Source organism: Dasypus novemcinctus, chromosome 16, assembly GCF_030445035.2.
Source record: "Dasypus novemcinctus isolate mDasNov1 chromosome 16, mDasNov1.1.hap2, whole genome shotgun sequence".
NCBI lineage: Eukaryota > Metazoa > Chordata > Mammalia > Cingulata > Dasypodidae > Dasypus > Dasypus novemcinctus.
Window position 1 is genome coordinate 32,054,241 of NC_080688.1, and position 21,444 is coordinate 32,075,684.

The 21,444-nt window shown below is 39.7% G+C and overlaps 1 protein-coding gene across 2 annotated transcripts; it reads right to left on the reverse strand.

The window, feature by feature from the left end:
• Positions 1–338: 338 nt before the first annotated feature.
• On the reverse strand, positions 339–21,381 carry LOC101442307 (myosin regulatory light chain 12B). Of its 2 annotated transcripts, XM_071208493.1 has the most exons (5): positions 21,231–21,338; positions 20,156–20,179; positions 9,532–9,730; positions 6,504–6,665; positions 339–1,236 (listed from the first exon to the last, which is right to left on the reverse strand). In XM_071208493.1, the coding sequence occupies exons 3-5, from the start codon at positions 9,713–9,715 to the stop codon at positions 1,064–1,066; spliced, it is 519 nt and encodes a 172-aa protein (XP_071064594.1). In that variant the 5' UTR covers positions 9,716–9,730; positions 20,156–20,179; positions 21,231–21,338; the 3' UTR covers positions 339–1,063. The 2 variants fall into 2 exon arrangements, with proteins under 2 accessions (XP_071064594.1, XP_004474455.1); XM_004474398.5 differs by lacking the exon at positions 20,156–20,179 and having other exon boundaries at positions 21,231–21,381.
• Positions 21,382–21,444: the final 63 nt, after the last annotated feature.

Consider the following 21,444-nt stretch of genomic DNA (forward strand, 5'->3'; position numbering starts at 1 on the left):
GTAACAACAGAAATGGCTATAATCTTTTATTTTCTACTTTTTACCTGGGATAGAATTTTCTAATATTCTGTTCAAATAATCAATTACACAAAGATTATCTTAAATTTCAATAATGGCTACAGAATTGTTTTTATAATATAATGGAAATGCATGACTCTTTTAGCTGTTTGGGGCTTTTCAGTGCCAGCAGAGTGGTGGAAGCACGAGCTCTGGGGGTAGGCGTCCTTGGTTGGAAGTCCAACTCTTTCACTCACTAATGCTGACTTTGCTTAATTACTACAACCACTCTGAACTTAGTTCCCTCAGTGAAAATACAGGGCGAATGAAAATCTATCTCACAAGGTTAATGGGAGGATTTAATGAAAATAATACACATGCAATGCTTCACATATACAAAATTTCAATGGTAACTGCTCTTCAGATCTTGCTTCATCTCCTTACAATCTTTTATCAATAAAATGTTTCATGTTTTCCCCAATATATTATTTATTTTCCACTCAATAGTTCAACTATATGATTGACTGGAAGTGTGAAAAAAAATGAAGGCATAACTAGTTTTTTGTATACTGATGTTAAATTGTACTAAACAGTTCTGAGGAACACTGTTCTATATATGCAAAAAATCAATTTCACCATGAAATCTGAATAATATTAAGTTGAAGACCTAAAAAAAGAACTACCCCCAACTACTGCTCATTTGTTTAACTTGCCATTATATTCCATTTGAGTCAGCATAATCTTTATTTCAAAATAGCATTTTTATTATATAAAAATGTAAAAATCCAGCAAAACCAGAAATATGGATATATTTTCCTGGGCTTTCACATTTGTTGATTTTTATTCGCAATCTCTTTTTCAACACAATTTACAACCTCATCCCTGTTTCCAGTCTGATTATACATGTGCTAAGTGGCAGAAAGGTCTGGAATAAATACACCAAAAGAAAAAAGATAAAAGCTGTGAAGCTAAATGCATGCAAAAGGTTCTATGAAGGTGGAGGAATGTGTCTTGGAAATAAAATAGAGTAAGACGAGGTAACTGAAAGGTTTTAGCTAAAGTTCTTTCAGTCATCCTTGTCCTTTGCGCCATGTTTAAGGATGCGTGTGAACTCAATGTAGTTGAAGTTCCCCTTTTTGTCGATAGGTGCTTCTCTGTACAGCTCGTCCACCTCCTCGTCGGTAAACCGATCCCCCATGGTTGTCAGCAGCTCTCTCAGGTAATCCTCCTGGATGGTGCCTGGAAGGTAACAGAAAGAAGGGAGTAATAAATCCTTGCCTGGCACTTTAATAGTTCATTTCTAAACCAAGTTGGTCTTAAAAAAATATTTCAGAATATCCATATCTATGTGAATAAATTAACAAACTAAGGCAATATGACTATATCATTATGTTTTCCAATTACTTTGAGTCCTTTATTAATATTAGATTAAATCATTTAAAAAGTACAGTAATAGATTGTTTACAAAATTAATCTGAAGTATTTTCTAGAAGAGAAAAAAAACCTCTGTATTTTTAGATATGAAGATAAAAAGTGGCTAAATTTGCATTTAAAGGAGCAAAATGATTCAATTTTAAACCCTTTACTCTCAACTTTTTAAAAAAGTGTTGTTTTTGAACAATTAGAAAAACCAAACCAGTCTTGAAGTCTTAACCTTCACTTATTCATCAGACATTTATAGATAGCTTATTATATGCCAGGTTCCAAGACAGATATGGTACTTGACGTCATGAAATTGACACATTACTACTTTTACTTCTGAGTTTATTCTTCTAGACCTTGTACAGATGTATATTTCTCTTTTTTACATAATTGAATCATATCATATAATTTTATATTCTGCCATTTCCACTTGAAATATCCAAACCTTTTAAAGCCCGCAGCCTTTTTTTTAAAAAAAAAAAAAACAATGTATTAACAATATACAAGTGTATAAAGTAAAAAGTGAAGATTCTTTCAATTCCATTCTTGAATGTAACCAACATTCAGTTTGATACGTATCCATTCAGATGAAAGCACTTTCCTAATTACAAAAAGGATTTCCTAATTATTATACAAAGGGCATGGTCTGTATCCTACTCATTTTCATATACTCAGGGAACTCAACCATTTAGTCTATTATGGTACAGAGGGATGAGATTTCTTATATTTCCTTAGGAGATTCTCAGTCACTCTAAAGTTTCTGTAGAGTCTTGTATGTGTATAAAGCATAATGTCTTTTAAAAACTTTAACACATATTATAGAAAACTAAAATAACTTTTTGGAAATTACTATACATAGATTATCTATCTATCTATCTATCTATCTATCTATCTATCTATCTATCTATCTATCTATCTATCTATCTAATATCTCCCCCCCTCCCTCCATTGTCTGCTCTGTGTCCATTCACTTTGTGTTCTTCTGTGTCTGCTTGTATTCTCATTAGGCGGCTCCAGGAACTGATCCTGGGACCTTCTGGAGTGGGAGAGAGGCGATCATTCTCTTGTATCACCTCAGCTCCCTGGTCTTCTGCATCTCTTATTATCTCTCCTCTGTGTCTCTTTTTGTTGCACCATCTTGCTGTGCCAGTTCTCCGTGCGGGGAAGCACTTCTGAGCACTTCTGCATGGGCCAGTTCACCACACAGGCCAGCTCGCCTTCACCTGGAGGCCCTGGGTATTGAGCCCTGGACCTCCTATAAGGTAGATGGGAGCCCAACTGCTTGAGCCATATTTGCTTCCCTACTATACACAGATTTTAGCACTCTTTTTCCACAATAGAGTGATCTGGACTATATTTACTTCTGTATTATTTGGAGCAATTTGGAAATGTAATGATTTTCTCTGAAAAAAAACATTTTTAAAGCGGTCAGCTGATTTTCAAAGTGGTTTTTAGACTGCTTTAAAAAAACTGAAAACTCATATTGGATAGTAAATAGTGATTTATACCTTATCTGTATACAAAAAAGTTAATATTTTAAATAGCTTTTATTTTATTTGCTTGATGACACTTAGATTAAAACAAAAGTACCTCCTTCCACTCCCAAATCACTGAGGAGAGGGTAATGTAAATATTAATATTTAGAAAGATTTCCCTGTAAAATAAAAAAGATTAAGTTGAAAGTCAGCGAAAAAGTCATGGGCTGGATTAGGGCCAGCTGTCCACTGCATAGGAGACGTGAGATGTGCCCGAGGAGGAGGGAGGACCCCACCTCAACCATGAGGCTATAAGGCAGAATTGTCCAGAAACCAGACCTGATAATTATGGCACACTTTAGTGAGCAATGCCAAATTCTACATTGAATTTATAATTTAATATAATTTGTTTCACCAATACAAATTGGATACAAATTTCTTTTGTTGAAATGACCTTTCCTTAAATTACTAACATTTTTTTACTGAGTATTACACAGGGGAAACAGGCTCAGAGATGTTAACTTGTTGAAAAATGATACAGCATGTAAGGGTTAAAGGAATGTACAAACCTGGGCCTAACTTAAAACCCTAAGCCATCTTTCTAATATATTACTCTGCCTCTTGTAACAACGTAAATGTATAACCATCACCTGATGAAATAAAAAGGATCTGGGTTCTAGACTCTGCTTAGCTACCCAGAAAGTAGCTACATGATTGTGGGTAAACCATTCAAATTCTCTGAGCCTAACTGAGCTCAGTGGTTTCTTCCAACTCCAAACTAGAATGGTAACTTCTAATGTGTTTCAAGGAATAGTGGATTAGAGAGATACTCCTCTAAAGTCCTGTTCCTAGTTTGGAAGATGTAGTTTATTAATATGCCCCCGGGTATGAATGAAGCAGTACTTTTCACAATTCAAATGCCTTAAGGGCTCTGAGGAGTTTTATGGTAAAGAAACCTTTTAAACTTTGCTGAACCCAGAGTTTCTCAAACTTACTTATCATAGAACCCTTTTTCTAGTAATACTTATTACTACTGCCCTTAGTCGAAATATCTGCATGTTAAAATGTGGCTTGCAGCAAGTTTACAAGTACCTATCAATGTAAATATTGTTTACCACATAATATATAAAAAGTCCAGACAAAGTGGAGGTGCTGTTAATGTCTACGAGCTATCTTTTTCCCTTTTATGAGAGAAGACCCACTAAAATTTAGTTTCAATAGGGAATAATGAATATTCAAAGAAGCTGTCACTAGGAGACTGAAGAGAGAAGATCATACAAGATTAGGTAAAGAAGGGAAATATTTTCAACTTTAAGTGACATGGGTTCTACTCTCAATTCCATCCCTAAGAGAGTGGAGATCTCTGGGCTTTCAGCTTCCTCAAGCTTTAGGGTATTTCTTTCAAGTTTTACATACAAATCCTTTAAAAAATATATGAACTCTTAGTCCATAAAATAGCATAGGAAAAACAAGTATATACAACATATTTTATTTATATTTTTATTAGAATGTTATTCCTAATGTCATTTTAAAAATACATGGTAAATTTAAATATGATTACTTGAATACTTTGGTACAGCTATCCTCAAAATGCCTTTTGAGAATATTCATTTATCTAATAAATATTTCTTGGAGGTACACTATCAGAGAATGTGTGTAGCAATTTGGCATTGTTTATGAATTCCAAAAATAGTTATTGGATTATGTTTGTAAACTGGTCTGTCAGAGGTATCACTTTTAATTGATTAAATTAGGACTAGGAGTTTGATTGGGCCACATCAGTAGGGCATTGAGTCCCCACCACTGGGTGGGTAGGGATTCACAGAGAAAAGGCATGGCAAAGGGCAGAGTTGGGAGTTCTGAGCTGAAGCCCAGGAAGTGAACACACAGGAAACAAAGGAACAGAGATGGTTCCTTAGACACAGCAGGAACCCTGGGGAGAAAGACAGAACCGTTCACCTGATAGCCTACAGCTGGCCTTGTGGAGTGAGCAAAGCAGCTGAGCCCGGACAGAAATGGAGCCCTGGAAAGAAAGGAACCCAGGAAGCCTGAACCCTTGTAGACACTGGCAGCCATCTTGCTCCAACAAATGGCAATAGACTTTGGTGAAGGAAGTAACTTATGTTTTGTGGCCTGGTAACTGTAAGCTTCTACCCCAAATAAATACCCTTTAAAAAAGCCAATAGATTTCTGATATTTTGCATGAGCACCCTTTTGGCTGACTAATACAGTGTGCTAGGCAGTATGAGGAACAAAAGTTGTGTCCAGAGGCTTCTGCTCTTTAGAAATGTCTAGCCTAGAAAGGGAGATCAGACATGTGCCTAAACTCCAATAAGAATAATCAGTGGTGTGCAAACAGAGGCCAAGGCATTCTCATCAGAGGAAAACTCACTAAGGAAAAGGGCTGAGGAAGAGAGTGGCTGAGGAATTAACTGAGCACTTACAACACACCAGGCACTGTTCCCAGAGGCAGGCTTAGTGTTAGAGGATTGGCTCTACAGTCAAGTCTGCCTGGCAATGAATCCTGGTTCCACCACTTAATAACCAGGTTGTTCAGTGCAACTCAACATTTCAAGCCTCTGTTTCCCTATTTGTAAAATGAAATAATGGGACCTGCTTTCCAGGGTTGCTGTGAAGATGCTACAAGATTATCCATGAAAAGTGTTCAGCAGACTGCTCGGGACAGAGCGAGCACTCAGGGTACCTGAAGGGAGAGAAGCAACACTGCACATAGTCCCTCAGGTCCTGCGACGTGTCAGTGACAGAGCCTGATAAGAAGGCAGGACGCAGATACTGCAGAGCTAGTAATCTTTACACTGCACCATGATGCCAAGGGCAAATGTACATGAAGGGAGGAGCAGCTCTGAGAGGGAAGGAAGGGAGAGCAGAAAGGCAGGTGCAAGGGATAGCTCAGCAAGGGGGTGTATGGCTGAGGAGAGGGTTAATGGGGAAGAAGTGAGGAAATAAGGCTGAAGAAACAAAGATGAGGGGAGTAAGAAAAATGAATACTTAGGCTTAGCACACTTTTAAAAAACAATTTCGGGAAGCAGATGTGGCTCAAACAGTTGAGCACCTGCTTCCCACATGGGAGGACCTGGGTTCAGTTTCTCGTGCCTCCTAAAAACAAAAACAAAAACAAAAAACTGAAACAAAAAAAAAAACAAAAACAAAAAACCAAGCAAATGAAAAAACCACCTCAGGGAATCCCATGTGGCTCAGTGGTTGAGTGCTAGCTTCCTACATATGAGGTCCCAGATTCAATCCCAGACCCCTGGTACCTCAAAAAACAAAACTAACAAACTAAAAACAATTTCTCTATGGATGCATTAAAACGGAAAAAAAAATCTGATTTTAATTTTTCATGTTAGTGAACTGTACTTTTTAGTGAGATCGACTATCTCTGAAGGTTTTTATTGTTTAAGAAATACCATTTTACAGGTAATAATTCTCCCTTTGGCTTTCAGGAAGCTCAGAACCAATTCAAAGATTAATAATACAAACTGTGTAGCTGTATAACCTCACACCCGTGTCCTACCTGTCCCTAGGTCATAAGGTACTATTGTAAATAATGATTTCTCTTTACTCATTTCCTAAAAAAACAGCATTTACCTGTTGCTTCTTCATCAAAGCAAGCAAAAGCATTTCTGATGACATCCTCTGGGTCAGTGCCATTTAACTTTTCACCAAACATTGTGAGGAACATGGTGAAATTTATGGGACCTGGAGCCTCGTTCATCATGGCATCAAGGTATGCATCTGTTGGATTCTTCCCTGTAAGAATTCACGTTAACAACAATGAACTGATTTTAATAAGGATTTATTTCACCAACGTATTTTTAAAAGTAACATCACCATCATTTGAAACATTTTTCAACTGATTTGGATTAAGAACATTGGAAAAAGAACTTTTAACAACAAAATATCTTTGATACATCATTATAAAAACACATTCTGGGGAGCAGGTATAGCGCAGTGGTTGAGTGCCTGCCTTCACATATGTGAGGTCCCGGGTTCAATCTCTGGTACCTCCAATTAAAAACAAAATGAAACAAAACTGCATTCTGGGCTCAGGTCAAATGTTCATTCATTCATACTTTCTGTCACCTTTCCCTTTGCTATTTCTCATTAAAAAAAACACAAAACAAATACCTGAAACTTTGAACCAAGCAATACTCTATCACTACATCTTTTTTTAAAAAAAGTTTTTTGAAGGAGGTACTGGGGATTAACCCAGGACCTCATATATGGGACGCAGACACTCAACCACTGAGCTATACCCACTCTGCAGATTACATCTTGAATGCTGATAACAAAACTAAAGTTTCATCACAGGGGTCATTTCAATAGAAGTTATTAATAAAATCAACATATTCTTATTTCTGATAGCAGTATATTAGCCTATAAATTGGTTGGCTTCAAAAATTTTTTAAGTTGGCCATTTAAGTTAAGCTGTTAGGTTAGTTTAGAATTGAGAGCTTATTTCAGATACTGTTATATACTATTACACTGCCAGACATATTCCAAAATGCTGTTTACTCATGTCACTGAACTGTAACCTTATTTAGTTATGTTTGCAATGGGAAATTTTAATCTCAGCCCCAGTGAGAACACGTCTTCCTCTTAGAATACTGTGGTTAGGGGAACTCCCCTGGTCCTTCCCTAGAGGGTGGGAGAAATCCTCAGGGACAACAGGATGTGGTGGTCATCCTGAAGGGCTTTTCTTTATCCAGGCCACTACAAGGCCCCCGGGTATGGGAAAAGCAGCTCTAAGGGTCTGGAACTGGGCTGGAATCCCATTTCTGCCCCTGGCGGTATAACCTGAGGGAGGTGGCGGAGACTCTCTTTTATCTGTCAATGGATTGGATGAACTTGGTATATCTATGGTCCCTTCCAAAAGGAAGCTTGAATGATTCCACATGAAAAGAACATCTCTTAGATATTCATATCTAAGGAAGTACTAAATGTTACATTCAATTATTAGTGATAACCAAATCTAAAATTATGGTTCATATGTAAGTTTTAATCCTGGGAATTTGGATGAAACTTGAAGGCAACATATTATAATCCTACTTCATTACATCTACTCAAGACATCAACAGAAAATTGGCCCAAAATGAATCTCAAGAGTCACTGAATAAGTGAAAATAGCTAAACAAATATACTTTTCTACCTTCAGATTTAACCTGACCCTTAAGCAGCTTTTTCTTTTGGGGGGTGGGGGGAAGGGGGGGGTAGGTACAGTATATAACTCAAAGGTTTCATGAAAACCCTGGGGTACAAAAAAGACACAGGGGTTTAAAATGAATAGGATTAGGCTAGGTACCTATGGACCCATTTAAGGTATCCAATATGAAAGGTAAATACATATCTTTAAGGGTATGGGGGTTCCCCAAAACAGAAAGCCCCCGAAGTTGGCCTCTTTATACCAGCACTCATTCATCCAACAAATATTTATTGAGCATCTACCAAGAGCATGTTATAGGTTTGAGTGGTCAGTCTTTGGAATACAGCTAAATCTCTCAATTTTCTTCAGTAGTCACCTTCAGTGATGATTTGCCCAAAAGAGCACTGGCTAGCAATTCTGAATGTGAAAAACACTGGGAAGCAAATATATGCAAGTCAACAAATCAGACCAGTATCTTGACTCTACCCTCACAATGATTAAAGTAAATGATGCAAACTGCTAACACATGGTGAATCTAGGTAAAGATGTACTGGTGTTCACCACGCCTTTAGTTGCCCTTTCTTAGTAATTATCCAAGCAGGAGCACAACCCCAGAATGCAGAGTGTGGGTCCTCTCTGAGCGGCCTCCCTGGCCTGCCACCCCCAGTTACCTTAGTTGATCAAGAACTAATCTGCTTGCCATTCTTTTATTCCCAACTGTAAAATCAGTGCTGATTCTGAGCAGATGCAGGACCTTCTGAGTTCCTCCCTCCCTCCCTCCCTTCCTTCTTTCTAAAATCAACACAAACAACAATAAAAAATAAAAAAAAATAAAAAAAAGAAAAACAAAACAAACAACAAATCATACAAGGAATCATAAATTAACACCCGTGTACCCAAAATAACAAATGGCAATTTACATTTGCTTTAACTCTTGTATCTTTATATTTTCTTTTCTTTAATTCTAAATGAAACTGGGGAAGTACCCTCCCCATGTTCCCTTTTCCAAGTAGCACTGCCATCCTTTCCCAGAGACAATCATTATCACTCATTACTATCACCTCTCCCAGAGACAATTATTATCACTCATTACTATCACCTCTCCCAGAGACAATCATTATCACTCATTACTATCACCTCTTGTCTATAATTTGTCCTCAACCTTAATTATTAATGATACTATATTATCAACTCTCCTTTTTGTTTGAAAATCTGAGAGTTTGCTCCTTAGACACTCCCTCGCTTTCTACCTAGTAGGAATGTAAGCCAACCTGATCATACTACCAGGCAGCTCCACCCCCACAGGCTTATCCTCTCTTTTAACTAGCCATGCCCCAATATGGCACCTCCCGGAACTCTCTCAATAGGTCATTTGGGCTAAGGAAAGGAATACCTGTATTGCATACAAAACATGATTCATAAAGAGCTGAATTATTTTGGGGAAGCCGGCATAAAAAGAATATAAAAGCCTACCCAGAGAGGCGAGCATATCATGCAAATCTTCCTTGTCAATGAAACCATCTCTGTTCTGATCGATCATGTTGAAGGCCTCTTTGAACTCCTGAATCTGTGACTGGTCAAACATGGCAAAGACATTGGATGTTGCGCGCTGAGGGCGCTTCTTGGTGGTCTTGGTCTTTGCCTTTTTGCTCGACATGGTGACTGCTTAATTCTGGTGTGAAAAAGAAACACAAAGCAAAAAAGAACACATGAAATATAAAGCAAAAAAGAACACAAAGCACCTAAAATTAGTGAGTAAAACAACATTAATGTAGAATTATTACTTCAGTTGGATAGGAATAAATACACATCTAAACTGTTTTCAACATGACAATACAATGGCTAAAACACAAAGATTTGAAAGAATTAAGAAACAATAGAAATTATCGATGTACTCTGCCCCTAGATTTCATGGGATCAATTTTTCTTAAGTGGGAAGTAATTTAAATCTATAACAATAGCTAGCATTTACTGAGTGCCAAGCACTGTTATGAAGGGGCAGGGATCTCCAAAAGAGAAAGGTTCCAAAGTTGGCCCCTTACTTTTTTTTTTCCCATTAAAATTTTTTTATTGAAGTATATAATTCATAAATAAGTGTATAGTAAAAGTTGTGAACTTACAAAACAAATATACATAACCTCACACAGGGCTCCCATACATCACCCCACAACCAACACCTTGCACTGTTGTAAAACATGTTACAAACTATGAAAGAGCTTCAAAATATTACTAACTATAGTCCACAGCTTACATTTGATGTATTTTTCCTCCAACCCACCCTATTATTATTTTATTCATGAACGATAGTTTATCTAGCATGTACAATCAGTGGCATCTGGTATAATCACAGGGTTGTGCATTCACTACTTCAATCAATATTAGAGTGACTCCTTAAAAATTTGTCCCATTTGATCCTCATAACAATCCTGTTCAGCAGCTACTCTATCTCCATTTACTACCAATAAAATATAACTTCTCTGAGCCTCAGTCTTTTCATAAGTAAAATATGTTACCTATTTCAAGACAAGGTGGGAATTAAATGAGATAACGTATGAAAATAGATTAATGTATGATCAGTGTAGGGTACATATTTAAAAGGGTCTCATCAGGGAGCGGATGTGGCGCAAACAGTTGAGCGCCTGTTTTCCACATGGGAGATTCTGGGTTTGGTTCCTGGTGCCTCCTAAAAACAAACAAACGAAAAACAAGCAACAAGCAAATGAATGAAAAAATCAACTCAGGGGAGCTGATGTTACTTAGTGGTTGAGCACTGGCTTCCCACGAGGTCCTAGATTCAATCTCCAGTCTGGTACCTCAAAAAAAAAACCCTTACCCCCCAGTCTTGTACCCCTTCTAGCTACACCCCCATTTTCCCTTTTCCTTGACAAAAGTTTTAGAAGAGCAGTCTCATACCCCACTGTCTCCACTTCCTCATCTTCCCAGTTACTCCTTGATTCTCTGTAATACCGCATTAGTAGTGCCTTCAGTACTCTACTGAAAGTCACCAATACTTTTAATGTCAAATCAAATGGATGCTTTTTTATTGGTAGTTTTAAGTTATATAAAAATATAAGTAAAACACAAAAATACTATTTATTGGTTTTGGAGTTAGGAAATACTGAGTTAGCATTTCAGCCAGATTATTGTAGCTACGTATGACCTCTGAAACCACATATACTGGAGTAATTTTCTGATGCAACAGCTTATTCAATCTATAACAGATTACACCGGGTCTCTAGAACTTCTGGTCCTGGACATTTTAATACTTACATTGTCTACTTTTCCTTCTCCTAACTAAAAAACACCCACAGGGATTCAGAGTCCTTTTGAAGTACATCGACCTTAGGGTCATTACTGTAACATTTATGAGTCTCTATCCAACTCCTTTCCCTCCTCACATGCCTATTCTTAATAAATGCTAATTTTCTTCTTCCTGTTACTTAGCTTATTATCTGATCTTAGTTATACTGAACATTAAATCAGAGACAGAATGTGGTCCACTAGCAAGGCATATATGTTTTAGTTTTTCTTCACGCACTGAAATTGTTGGAGGAAGGCTCTTCCTCATACTAAACATTCTATGATACTATTTTTCAAGATGTAATAATTATAGAAGAGAGCGGATGTGACTCAAGCAGTTGGCCGCCTACCTCCCACATGGGAGGCCCTGGGTTTGGATCCCTGTACCTCCTAAAGAAGACAAACAAACAAGGAACAGACAAGTAAAAACAATGAGCAAAACCAAAAAATGAGCAGGGAGTGGAAGTAATTCAAGCAGTTGAGTGCCTGCCTCCCACAGGGGAGGTCCTGGGTTTGGTTCCTGGTGCCACCTAAAGAAAAAACAGACGAAAGAACAAAAACAACAAGCCAAAGAATAAGTAGACAATGAGTATAAACAACGAGCAAAAATGAGCAAAAAGATGAGAGAGCCTTGGGGGGGGGGATAGTAATAGAAGACAATAGGAGTTATTTTTATTACTTTGTATCAGCAAATTATGTTTGTAATAGAGTCATTTTTTAACATTCTGAGTATATCTTTATTTTAAAAAATCAGTTAATAGTATCATGCTAATTCTACTTCTTAAAAAAACCTAATATATTTCAAAAATTTTCAAGCTTAGCCTGAATTCTCCAAGAAGCCAATGCCAACCTGGGATTAAACGGGTAAGGATTTTATTAGGGGAAATGCCTGTGAGACAAAATGGGAGGGAGCCTGATGAGGCACATCTGAGCTCCTAGGGAAGGAGCCAGGAAGGAAGGTTGTTGGACAGGAACCAGAGCAATTCACTAACTGTCTCTATGAAAATATGTTATGGAGCGGATAGAGACGCAATGTTAACAACATGGTAATTAATAATAAAAAAAAAAAGAGAGAAAGAAAAGAAAGTCTTTTTTCTGCATACTTCATTTAAAAACAGTACACACTGGGTTGTATATGTATGCGGTATCTCCATATAAATGCTATAAAAACTCCACACATATAAAATATCCGCTGAGAGAGACAAAGTTGTAGCAAAACAATCAATTTGAAGGAACTCTGGTCCTAAAAGAAACTATTAAGTATTTTGGCTTTCTCCACTTTCTGACTTTCCACTCATTTTTCAACTCACCACAATCTGACTTTCACTTCTTTACTGCAACTGCTTTTAAAACTGCCAAATCCAGCCCAAATCTTCCTGGACTTTCTGCAATATTTGACAGTTTTGTCCCGCTTCTGAGATTTAGCAACTCTGGACTTGGTGCTCAGTAATAGACATGAACTGTCCCAGACAGAAAGAGAGCACATGGTTCTCAAACTTTAAGGCTGTACACTTAACAAAGGAGACTGCTTACCATTGTACTGGAAAGATTGGTTTATGTAAAATGCCGTAATCCACTTGGTGACACCAACTTACACTTTCCTGGGTCTCCACCTCCATTTTCTCCACTCACTTAAATATTCGCGTTACCAATGGCAAAAGTTCTTTTCACTCTTTGTTCTTTGTGGATGATCTCACTAACTCACTGTTCTGACAACACCTATGATTCCCAAGTCCTGAATCTTTCCTTTGGCCTGATCTTTCCCTTGAGGTTTGGACTCAAAATATCCAATTACCTATGAAAGGCAACCGTACAGAAATCCTGTAGACACTTCATAATCAACATGCTGAAAATGGAATTCATCATCTTCCGCCTCCTAAACTTTCTCATCTTTCTATTTTCTCTCAGTTAATGGCACCCATCAGCAAGCCAGAAAGGTTAGGTGTCATCCTTGACTCATTCCTCCGGCTGATGAATCAAGCCCTCCCTCTTAAATATATTTCAGATTTCCTCATCTTCTTGGTTGCTTCTGCCACCACCCTGGTCTAGGCCCTTGTCATCCTATTTCTATGCCTGCTCATCAGTGCCCTTGCTACTTGGTCTCCTCAAAACCATCCTTCACATTCTTTCCAGGTATGTCTAAAACATGAGTATGACCTTACCATTCCCCTTTAAAAAATCTTCAGCTTTTTACTGCCTCTAGGGTAAAGTACAACTTCTTAAGCTTGGCAATCAAGGGCCTCCTTTCCCTGCTTAGAGTGACTCTTTTCAGCCTCAAGTTTAACCATTCTCTGCCTTGCTCTTTACCTTGGGCAACACCGAGCTTCCCCAAAGTACCATGCAGTTTCTTGTATATTTTTATTCTTGCTATCTTTCTAGCCAAAAATGCTCTGGCCCACTTTTATGCCTTAGGACCAGACAGACAATTAAAGGTCTACTCAACATACAGCTATCACCATTTATTGAATGACTTATGTACCAGGCCCTCTGCTGAGTACATCTGCTTTACCAATGAAGAAACTGAAGATCAAAGATATTACATGACTTGCCCAAGGTACCTGGGGGCAGAGTTAGGAATTCCAACTTGCTATTGGCTAGCTCTACCTATACACTTTGTACTAAATGTTCTTTATAATTATTGATAATGCAATAATGCAACACCTATTTCTGAGCAGCTACTCTCCTCTAAGTTCAAATCCTCGACAGATTGAGTTTTTAGATATATTCAAATGATACTGAATGGATGGTGGTGATGGTAGCACAACATTGTGAGGGTAACTAATAAGCACTGAATTATATATGTGAATGTGGTTAAAGGGGAAAGTTTAGGTAGTATATATGTGACTAGTATAAAAATTAAAAGAAAAATAGGACTGAGCAATACAATGAACCCTACTGTAAACAAAGGACTATAATTAATAGTACAATTATAATAATGTTCTTTCATGAATTATAACAAATGTATCTCACTAATGCAGGGTGATATTAATAGGGAGGTATATGAGAACTGTTATTTTATATATTTTATGTTGAATATTTCTGTAAACCTACAACCTTTCTAACAAAAAATATTAATAAAAAAAGACACTAGAGAAACCAATGTGCAGAACCGAACTGCATAATGTACATGAGAAAAGAATAAAAAGTGAAAGGCATTTTCTGGAATTGTGCAATGTGGCAACTCTGGTGTGGATTTATTCCAGTGGCAACCTTTTCTATTAGTCATGGTCTTGTTTTGAAACCTTTATTTAGGATGGTTAAATTATTTAATCTATAAATGTTAATTTAAAAAATCCATCACCCTACCCTTAAACTATAGTTAGACAAAATATCGATATATAATAGAATAGAGCACATGATGTAATGAATAACGCTCAAAAGCAGTAAGAATACTTCTCACATCCTCTTCAAAATGTTTATTTAAAATATACAAAAGGATATATGTAGTGTTCCTAGAGGTTACAAGGGCAGGGATGTACGAAGACTGCCATTACAGGTGGTTGTGGCATTAAAGAAGGAATTTTACTACCCTACTTGTTTATACGCAGAAATTGCCTGTCAACTTCATCCAGCCAATATGGCTTTATTGGAAGCCTGGGAAAGATGCCCATAGAGCATATTCTGTCAGCTATCTATGACTTCCTTCACCTTCCTTTGAGGCTTCTTTCTAAGCATCTGAAGTCAGCTAAGTGCTATCCCCATATAGCAAGTAAACATGGTTCCCACAGCAGTTAACCTTCTGATTTTGATCTTGGTTACACATTATAATCACCTTGGAAATTTCCAAAAACTGACTGATGCCTGGGTTCTAGCCTAACCAAAACATAAAGTCTGGAGGTGAGGCCCAGGCATCTGTATTTTTAAAAATGTACCAGATGGGAAGCAGATGTGGCTCAAGTGATAAGGCTTTCGCCTACCCAGGTTTGAGCCCTGGGACCTCCTGGAGAAAAAGAAGAGAAAGCAGCGTGCCTGCGCAGTGAACCAGTGCCTACACGGTGAGCCAAGAGCCCACAGTGCCCGCGAGTGCCTGCATAGGCACGTGGTAAGCCAGTGCCTATGCATGTGAGTCATGCAGCAAGATGACGCAACAAAAGAGACACAAAGGGGAGAGTCAAAGTGAAGTGCACCAGAGACCAGGAACTGAGGAGGCGCAATTGAAAGGGGAACTTCTTTCCACATCAGAGGTCTCCAGGATCGAATCCCTCTGAATCCTAGAGGAGAAAGATGAGAAGACAAAAAAGAGAAATAGATACAGACAGTCACACAGTGAATGGACACAGACAGCAAAGACAGCAGGGTGGGGGAGGGGGAGGGGAAAATAAATAAATCTTTATTTAAAAAAATGTACCAGATTATTCCAATGTACAGTGAAGGTTGAGAACCACTGAACCAACTATTTAGAACATATTAATGGTTTTATGTATTTAGTCCCCCTTAGTATTTCAATGTTGGTCATTATGGTTTAATGGAAATGCTGGAGACCTGGTTTCTACTTCCAATTCTGTTATTCACAAGTTGTATGATTTTAGCTCTCCTGAATCTCTTTTTCCCCATCCATAAAATAAAAAGGTTCGGAAGATGAGAAGTCACAAATTGGGAGCTACCAAACTATATGCAGTCTGTGTGGAGGTTTGTTTAGTGCCGCCCAACAGATGACCTTCAAACTGCCTCTTTAAAATGAGTTTGGCAACATTAAAAAAACTAGATTTCAGATATATTGCATAACTGTAAGAAAAGGAATCACTGGCCCAGCATTCCCAAGTTCTGTGGATAATGAGCATTAGTGAGCAACCTCCACCAGTCCCTACAGCTCCCTAAGATAGCTGGACTTAATTTAATTATGTTCCCTACTTGGCCTCTGGGAGCATCTGTGCCTGTTCCGTGGCCTGGGTGGCAGCTAGACTCCAAGATGGCCGTCAATGAACATCACTCCTTGTCTTCACGCCCTTGTGCAGGCCTCTCCAACAATGAAAAGGGTTGACATGTGCAACCACTAGGATACCATGAATACAATAGTGTGTGACTTCTGAGGCTAGGTCATAACAGACATTGCGGATCTGTGATGCTCCTTCTTGGGCTATTGGCTCTGAAGGAAGCTATCCACTAGGTCTTGAGGACTCTCAAGAAGCCATACAGAGGGGTCCTTGTGGCAGGCAACTGAGACCTCCTGATGGCCATGTGAGTCAGCCATCTGGAGGCTGGTCCCCCTTAAGATGGCTGCAGCCCTGGGGACATCTGCTGCAACCTATGAGACCCTCAGCCCAAAGTACCCAGCTACGCTGCTCTGGAATTCTTGCCCCTCAAAATCCACTTATTTTATTTTTTTAAGCTCCTAAATTTTGGGGTAATTTTTTAGGTAGCAACAGAAAACGAATAAAGCTACTGTGTTTCCTTGACTTTCTGAAGAATGTAGTATCTAGTTTTAAACAGTCTTTAATGTTAAAATAGGGTCAATACCTTTGTTTTAGAATCAGTCTCGGAATTTTATAAAGTTCGATGGGGGTCACAGTCAAGTTTGTACTAGGCAGGGGGTTTTTCTATTTCTGGCTAGAAAATTGTAACTCCTTCTACTTAATTTCAAATGCAACAGATTTACCCCTTCCTCAATATTCCTATGACTACCGTACTATTCTTCTGGCCGATACTCCTCTGCTACGTGTTAATTCCTCTTGCTTCCTAAATGAAGTTTCCTTCAAAGCTCTGTGCTAGAATGACTGTGCTTTCTTATAGTACTGGTTAAAAAACTGGCAGCATGAAGCTACCACTTAAAAACGAGGTAAAGGATAGGGACGAGGCAGAGAGTTGGTTTCAGGAGCAAAGGGATGAGAATGAGTTCACATTTTAGTCAAGCTGCAGTAGAGGGGTCCAGGGAGCACGATGCTTAGGAGGCATTGTTTAGGGAGGCAGATTTGTGAGCAGAGGCATGAACATGAGGCCCTGAGAGGAGATGAACTCAGACACACAAAATGAACTCAGAGAGTTGTTCTTAGGCTAAACCAAAGGTCTCTTCTGGCTCAAATTCTCATCTTCACCCAGATCTATCAGAATCTTGGAGGGAAAAAAAACAGTAATTACAAAGAGAATTTGGTATGTAATCAAGTTAAAACAGCCCACAAAATTAACCCCATATACTTAAAGACATGCTATTGTTTCTATGCTGCATATTTAGGCTGAGAAGTAATCAGTTTCAGAAATTATTGTATCTAGCATTTCTTTTACAGAGCCAATCTCAATTTTTATGGTCTTCTCTTTTTAATACCAGTTACGCATTTCCCCAGCAACTTATACCACATACATTATAATGCTGTCATTTTTTTTTAAGATTTCTTTATTTACTTTATTTTTATTTATCCCCCTAGTCCCCTAGATGGCTCTCTCATCTGCCTGCTCTGTTTGCTCGCCTTCTTTAGGAGGCACCAGGAACCAAACCCAGGACCTTCTACATAGAGGCACGTGCCCAATGGCCTGAGCCACATTCACTCCCCACAGCCTGTGCCATCTGCTGGCTTGTGGCATTTGCTTGTTGTGGCAGGGGCAGTGTCTGCTCATCTTCTTTTAGGAGGCACCAGAATCTGAACCTCAGAACTCCCATGTGATAAGTGGGCACCCAACTGATTGAGCCACATCCACTTCCCTTCTGTCTTTATTCCTGTTAGGAGTAAATTTTCTATCTTATAAACTCCCATATCCCTCATATCCCTTTTTTTAAGATTTTCATTTATCCCCCCCACCCCCCGTTGTTTACACTCACTGTCTGCTTTCTGTGACTGTTCATTGTGTGCTCATCTTATTTTGTTCTTTATGAGGCACTGGGAACCAAACCCAGGACCTCCCATGTGGAAGGGAGGTGCCTAATTGCTTGAGTCACCTCCCCTCCCTGCTTGTTATTCTCTCATTGTGTTTTCCTCCTTGTGTCTCTTTTTGCATCATCTTGCATCAGCTCGCTGTCCTGATAGTCTTCTTTAGGAGGCACTGGAAACCACACCCAGGACCTCCTATGTGGCAGGTGGGCGCCCAATTGCTTGAGCCACATCCACTTCCCCCCTTATCATTTTACTGCAGTGAAATTTATATACAGTGAAATACATAGATCTTAACAAAGTGTTTGTAAATGTATAACCTGTTTAATCACTACCCCAATTAAGTTATAAGTGTTAACATCTCTCCAGAAAGTTCCCTCAAAGACAATCAAACCCTCTCATAGGCAACCATTGTTCAGATTTCTGTCACCACAGTTTTGTCTGTCTTTGAACTTTTTATAAATGGAATTAAATGGTCTGTACTCCTATGTGACCAACTTCTTTCACTTAATATAATGTTTTCGACATTCATCTATCTAGTTTAGCTGTTTTTTAACCACCAGGCAATATTCTACCACCACACCATTTTTTTTTTAATATTTATTTTTTATTTATTTCTCTCCCCCTCCTCCCCCGCTGTTGTCTGCTCTCTGTGTCCATTCACTGTGTTTCTTCTGTGTCCGCTTGTATTCTTGTCAGTAGCCCTGGGAATCTGTCTCTTTTTGTTGCATCATCTTGCTGCGTCAGCTTTCTGTGTATGCAGTGCCACTCCTGGGCAGGCTGTCCTTTTTCACCCAGGGCGGCCCTCCTTGCAGGGCGTACTCCTTGTGCGTGGGGCTCTCCTACGTGGGGGACACCCCTGTGTAGCACGGCACTCCTTGCGCACATCAGCACTGCATGTGGGCCAGCCCCACATGGGTCAAGGAGGCCCTGGGTTTGAACCCTGGACCTCCCATATGGTAGGCGGATGCTCTATCATTTGAGCCAAATCCACTTCCCACCATGCCATTTTATATACACATTTTTTATAGCAGAGATGATTTGAGTGCTTTGCACATGGCAGGTACAATAAATATTTTTTGGACAAATATACAAACATGTTTCCTTCCTATCACATCAAGAATTACATGTGTATATATATATTCAGTACAAGGCAAGTCCTAGATCTGACTCCCAAAATAAGGCCACTCTCTATGCACTACCCATAGTAGAACATAAACTTCATTGGACTAGTTCTCTTCCCCAAAACATCCTTAACAAAACGTATCAGTTACCCCTTGTTCTCTATGTGGGAGAAATAGTACTGATAATGGTCACAATACGTACTGAGTGTTACATATGTGTCAGGCACCGGTCTAAGTATTTTACATGTATTAACACATTTAATCCTCACAACAACGTATAATATGGATACTGCTGTTATTCCCATTTCTCAAATAAGAAAATTAGGGAAATGAGAATAAATGGTTAGCTACAGCCACATATCTAGAAAATGGTGGAGTTCAGAGCCAGGATCTACTCAGAGTCTAACTCTGGAGCTTGTAACACAGCCCCTAATACCCTGTATAAAGGCAGCTGAAATTTTTTACCATGAAAATAAAGATAATTGGCTGAGGGCAATAAGCACACAGTTAATGTGCAGAAAGAGGAAGGGAGATGCTAGTAAACAGGGTACAACAAAAATCGTCCTAGATGTCTAGAACTTCGAGTGAGAAGAACAAATAGTCCCATCCAGGGGCTCTAAATCCTCTTATCTTTCCAAATCCCAGTAATCTCCACCTGGAAATCTGTCTGATGAAGATGCAGTTTAACCTACGCCAACTGTCTCATTATAAAGCATAAATGAAGATAGAATCAGCCATCACAAAAGTCGTTTCTTTCAAAAGAAATCTGAACAAAACGCTGTGCAATTCTTTATGAGGTCCAGGAGGGACCACCTAAAATAAATGGGTGGCACTGTATGAATTCCTCAAGTGACCTTGAGCAAATTACCTTACCTCTCTGGGTTTCAGTTTCCTCACCTGTAAAATGAAAGGGTTTCACAAGATAATCTGTAAAGTCCTTTTTAAGTCCAAGATTCTTCTCTTACCAAGACTATCCCAAATCTATCTTACACAAAGCCTACCAAACTAATTCTCTGAACACCCCTTTCTTCATATTATTCCCTTAGTAAAAAATTAAAAATAACTCCCTAAAACCTCTTACATAATCTTTTATTTCTCGCCAAATTTTCAAGACCATTCATAGTGGGCAGGCCCTTACCTACCTATCTATCCTTATTTCCAATTATTATTCATTAGAATTCTGTTCCATTCAGCGGTCTCCCCACTGTCTCCTATTTATGCGACACGATTCCCACCTTTGGAGCTTTTCCTCGTTACCTCCTCCCACAGATCCAGCAAGAAAGCCATATCCTCAATCCTCGTTCTCACATCTGAATCCAAGACCTTCCATGAGGCCACGATTCTTTTTCAGAAGGCCTTTTCTAATTTCTGCTATTTGTCCTTTTCCCCTCTACGAATGAGCTAAATCTCTACAAGATGCAAAATAAGAGTGAAGGTTACACTTTTCATGGAAGGAAACCCTTGCATTTCAGCCCCTACCACCCATGCACCCCTGTACCGGTCGTCTGAGCGTTTCTTTGACGCTTCACCTAAGGAAAGAGCCATATACTACGTAGCCTCCAGGAGCCCCCAACGCAGCTAGCACCGTGCGGGGCGCCGCGCAAGCGACCAACACGCACCCACCCCGTCGGCCCTAATCCGCTGACTGGACCGCCGTGGGGCCAGGGAACGAGGCTCCGGGTGCGCGGAGTCACCAGGCCACGCAGGCTGGACCCATCCACCCAGGAGGTTCCCGGCCCCAACTTCCAGCCCCTAATACCCTGTATACAGGCGCCCCTTTCCCTCCACTCGGGCCGCGCGGCCACTCCCAGGCCGCAGGCAGGGCTGCCAGGACCCCGCAGCCGACCCGTTGGCACCTGCGCGCTGGGCGTGTCCAGCTGCAAGCCAGGCGGGAGCGCTGGGAGGTGTGGCGGCCCGAGGGGGTCCGCGCGGGGACAAGCCCACTCACCGGTCTCAGACTCCGGAACCAGGTAGTCCTGCGAAATTCCACCCGCAGCGGCGAAGATCGAGAGGGACGCCCAGCACTTCCGGCCTGGGGGGGCGGGCCGGAAGGTGCGGAGGATCCAACTGGGAACGAGGGGGGTGCAGCTAGTTTTCTCGCCCCGGAGGAAGCGGAACCCGCTGTGGACACCGAGAACCGGGGCTTCGTGGGCCGAGCGAAC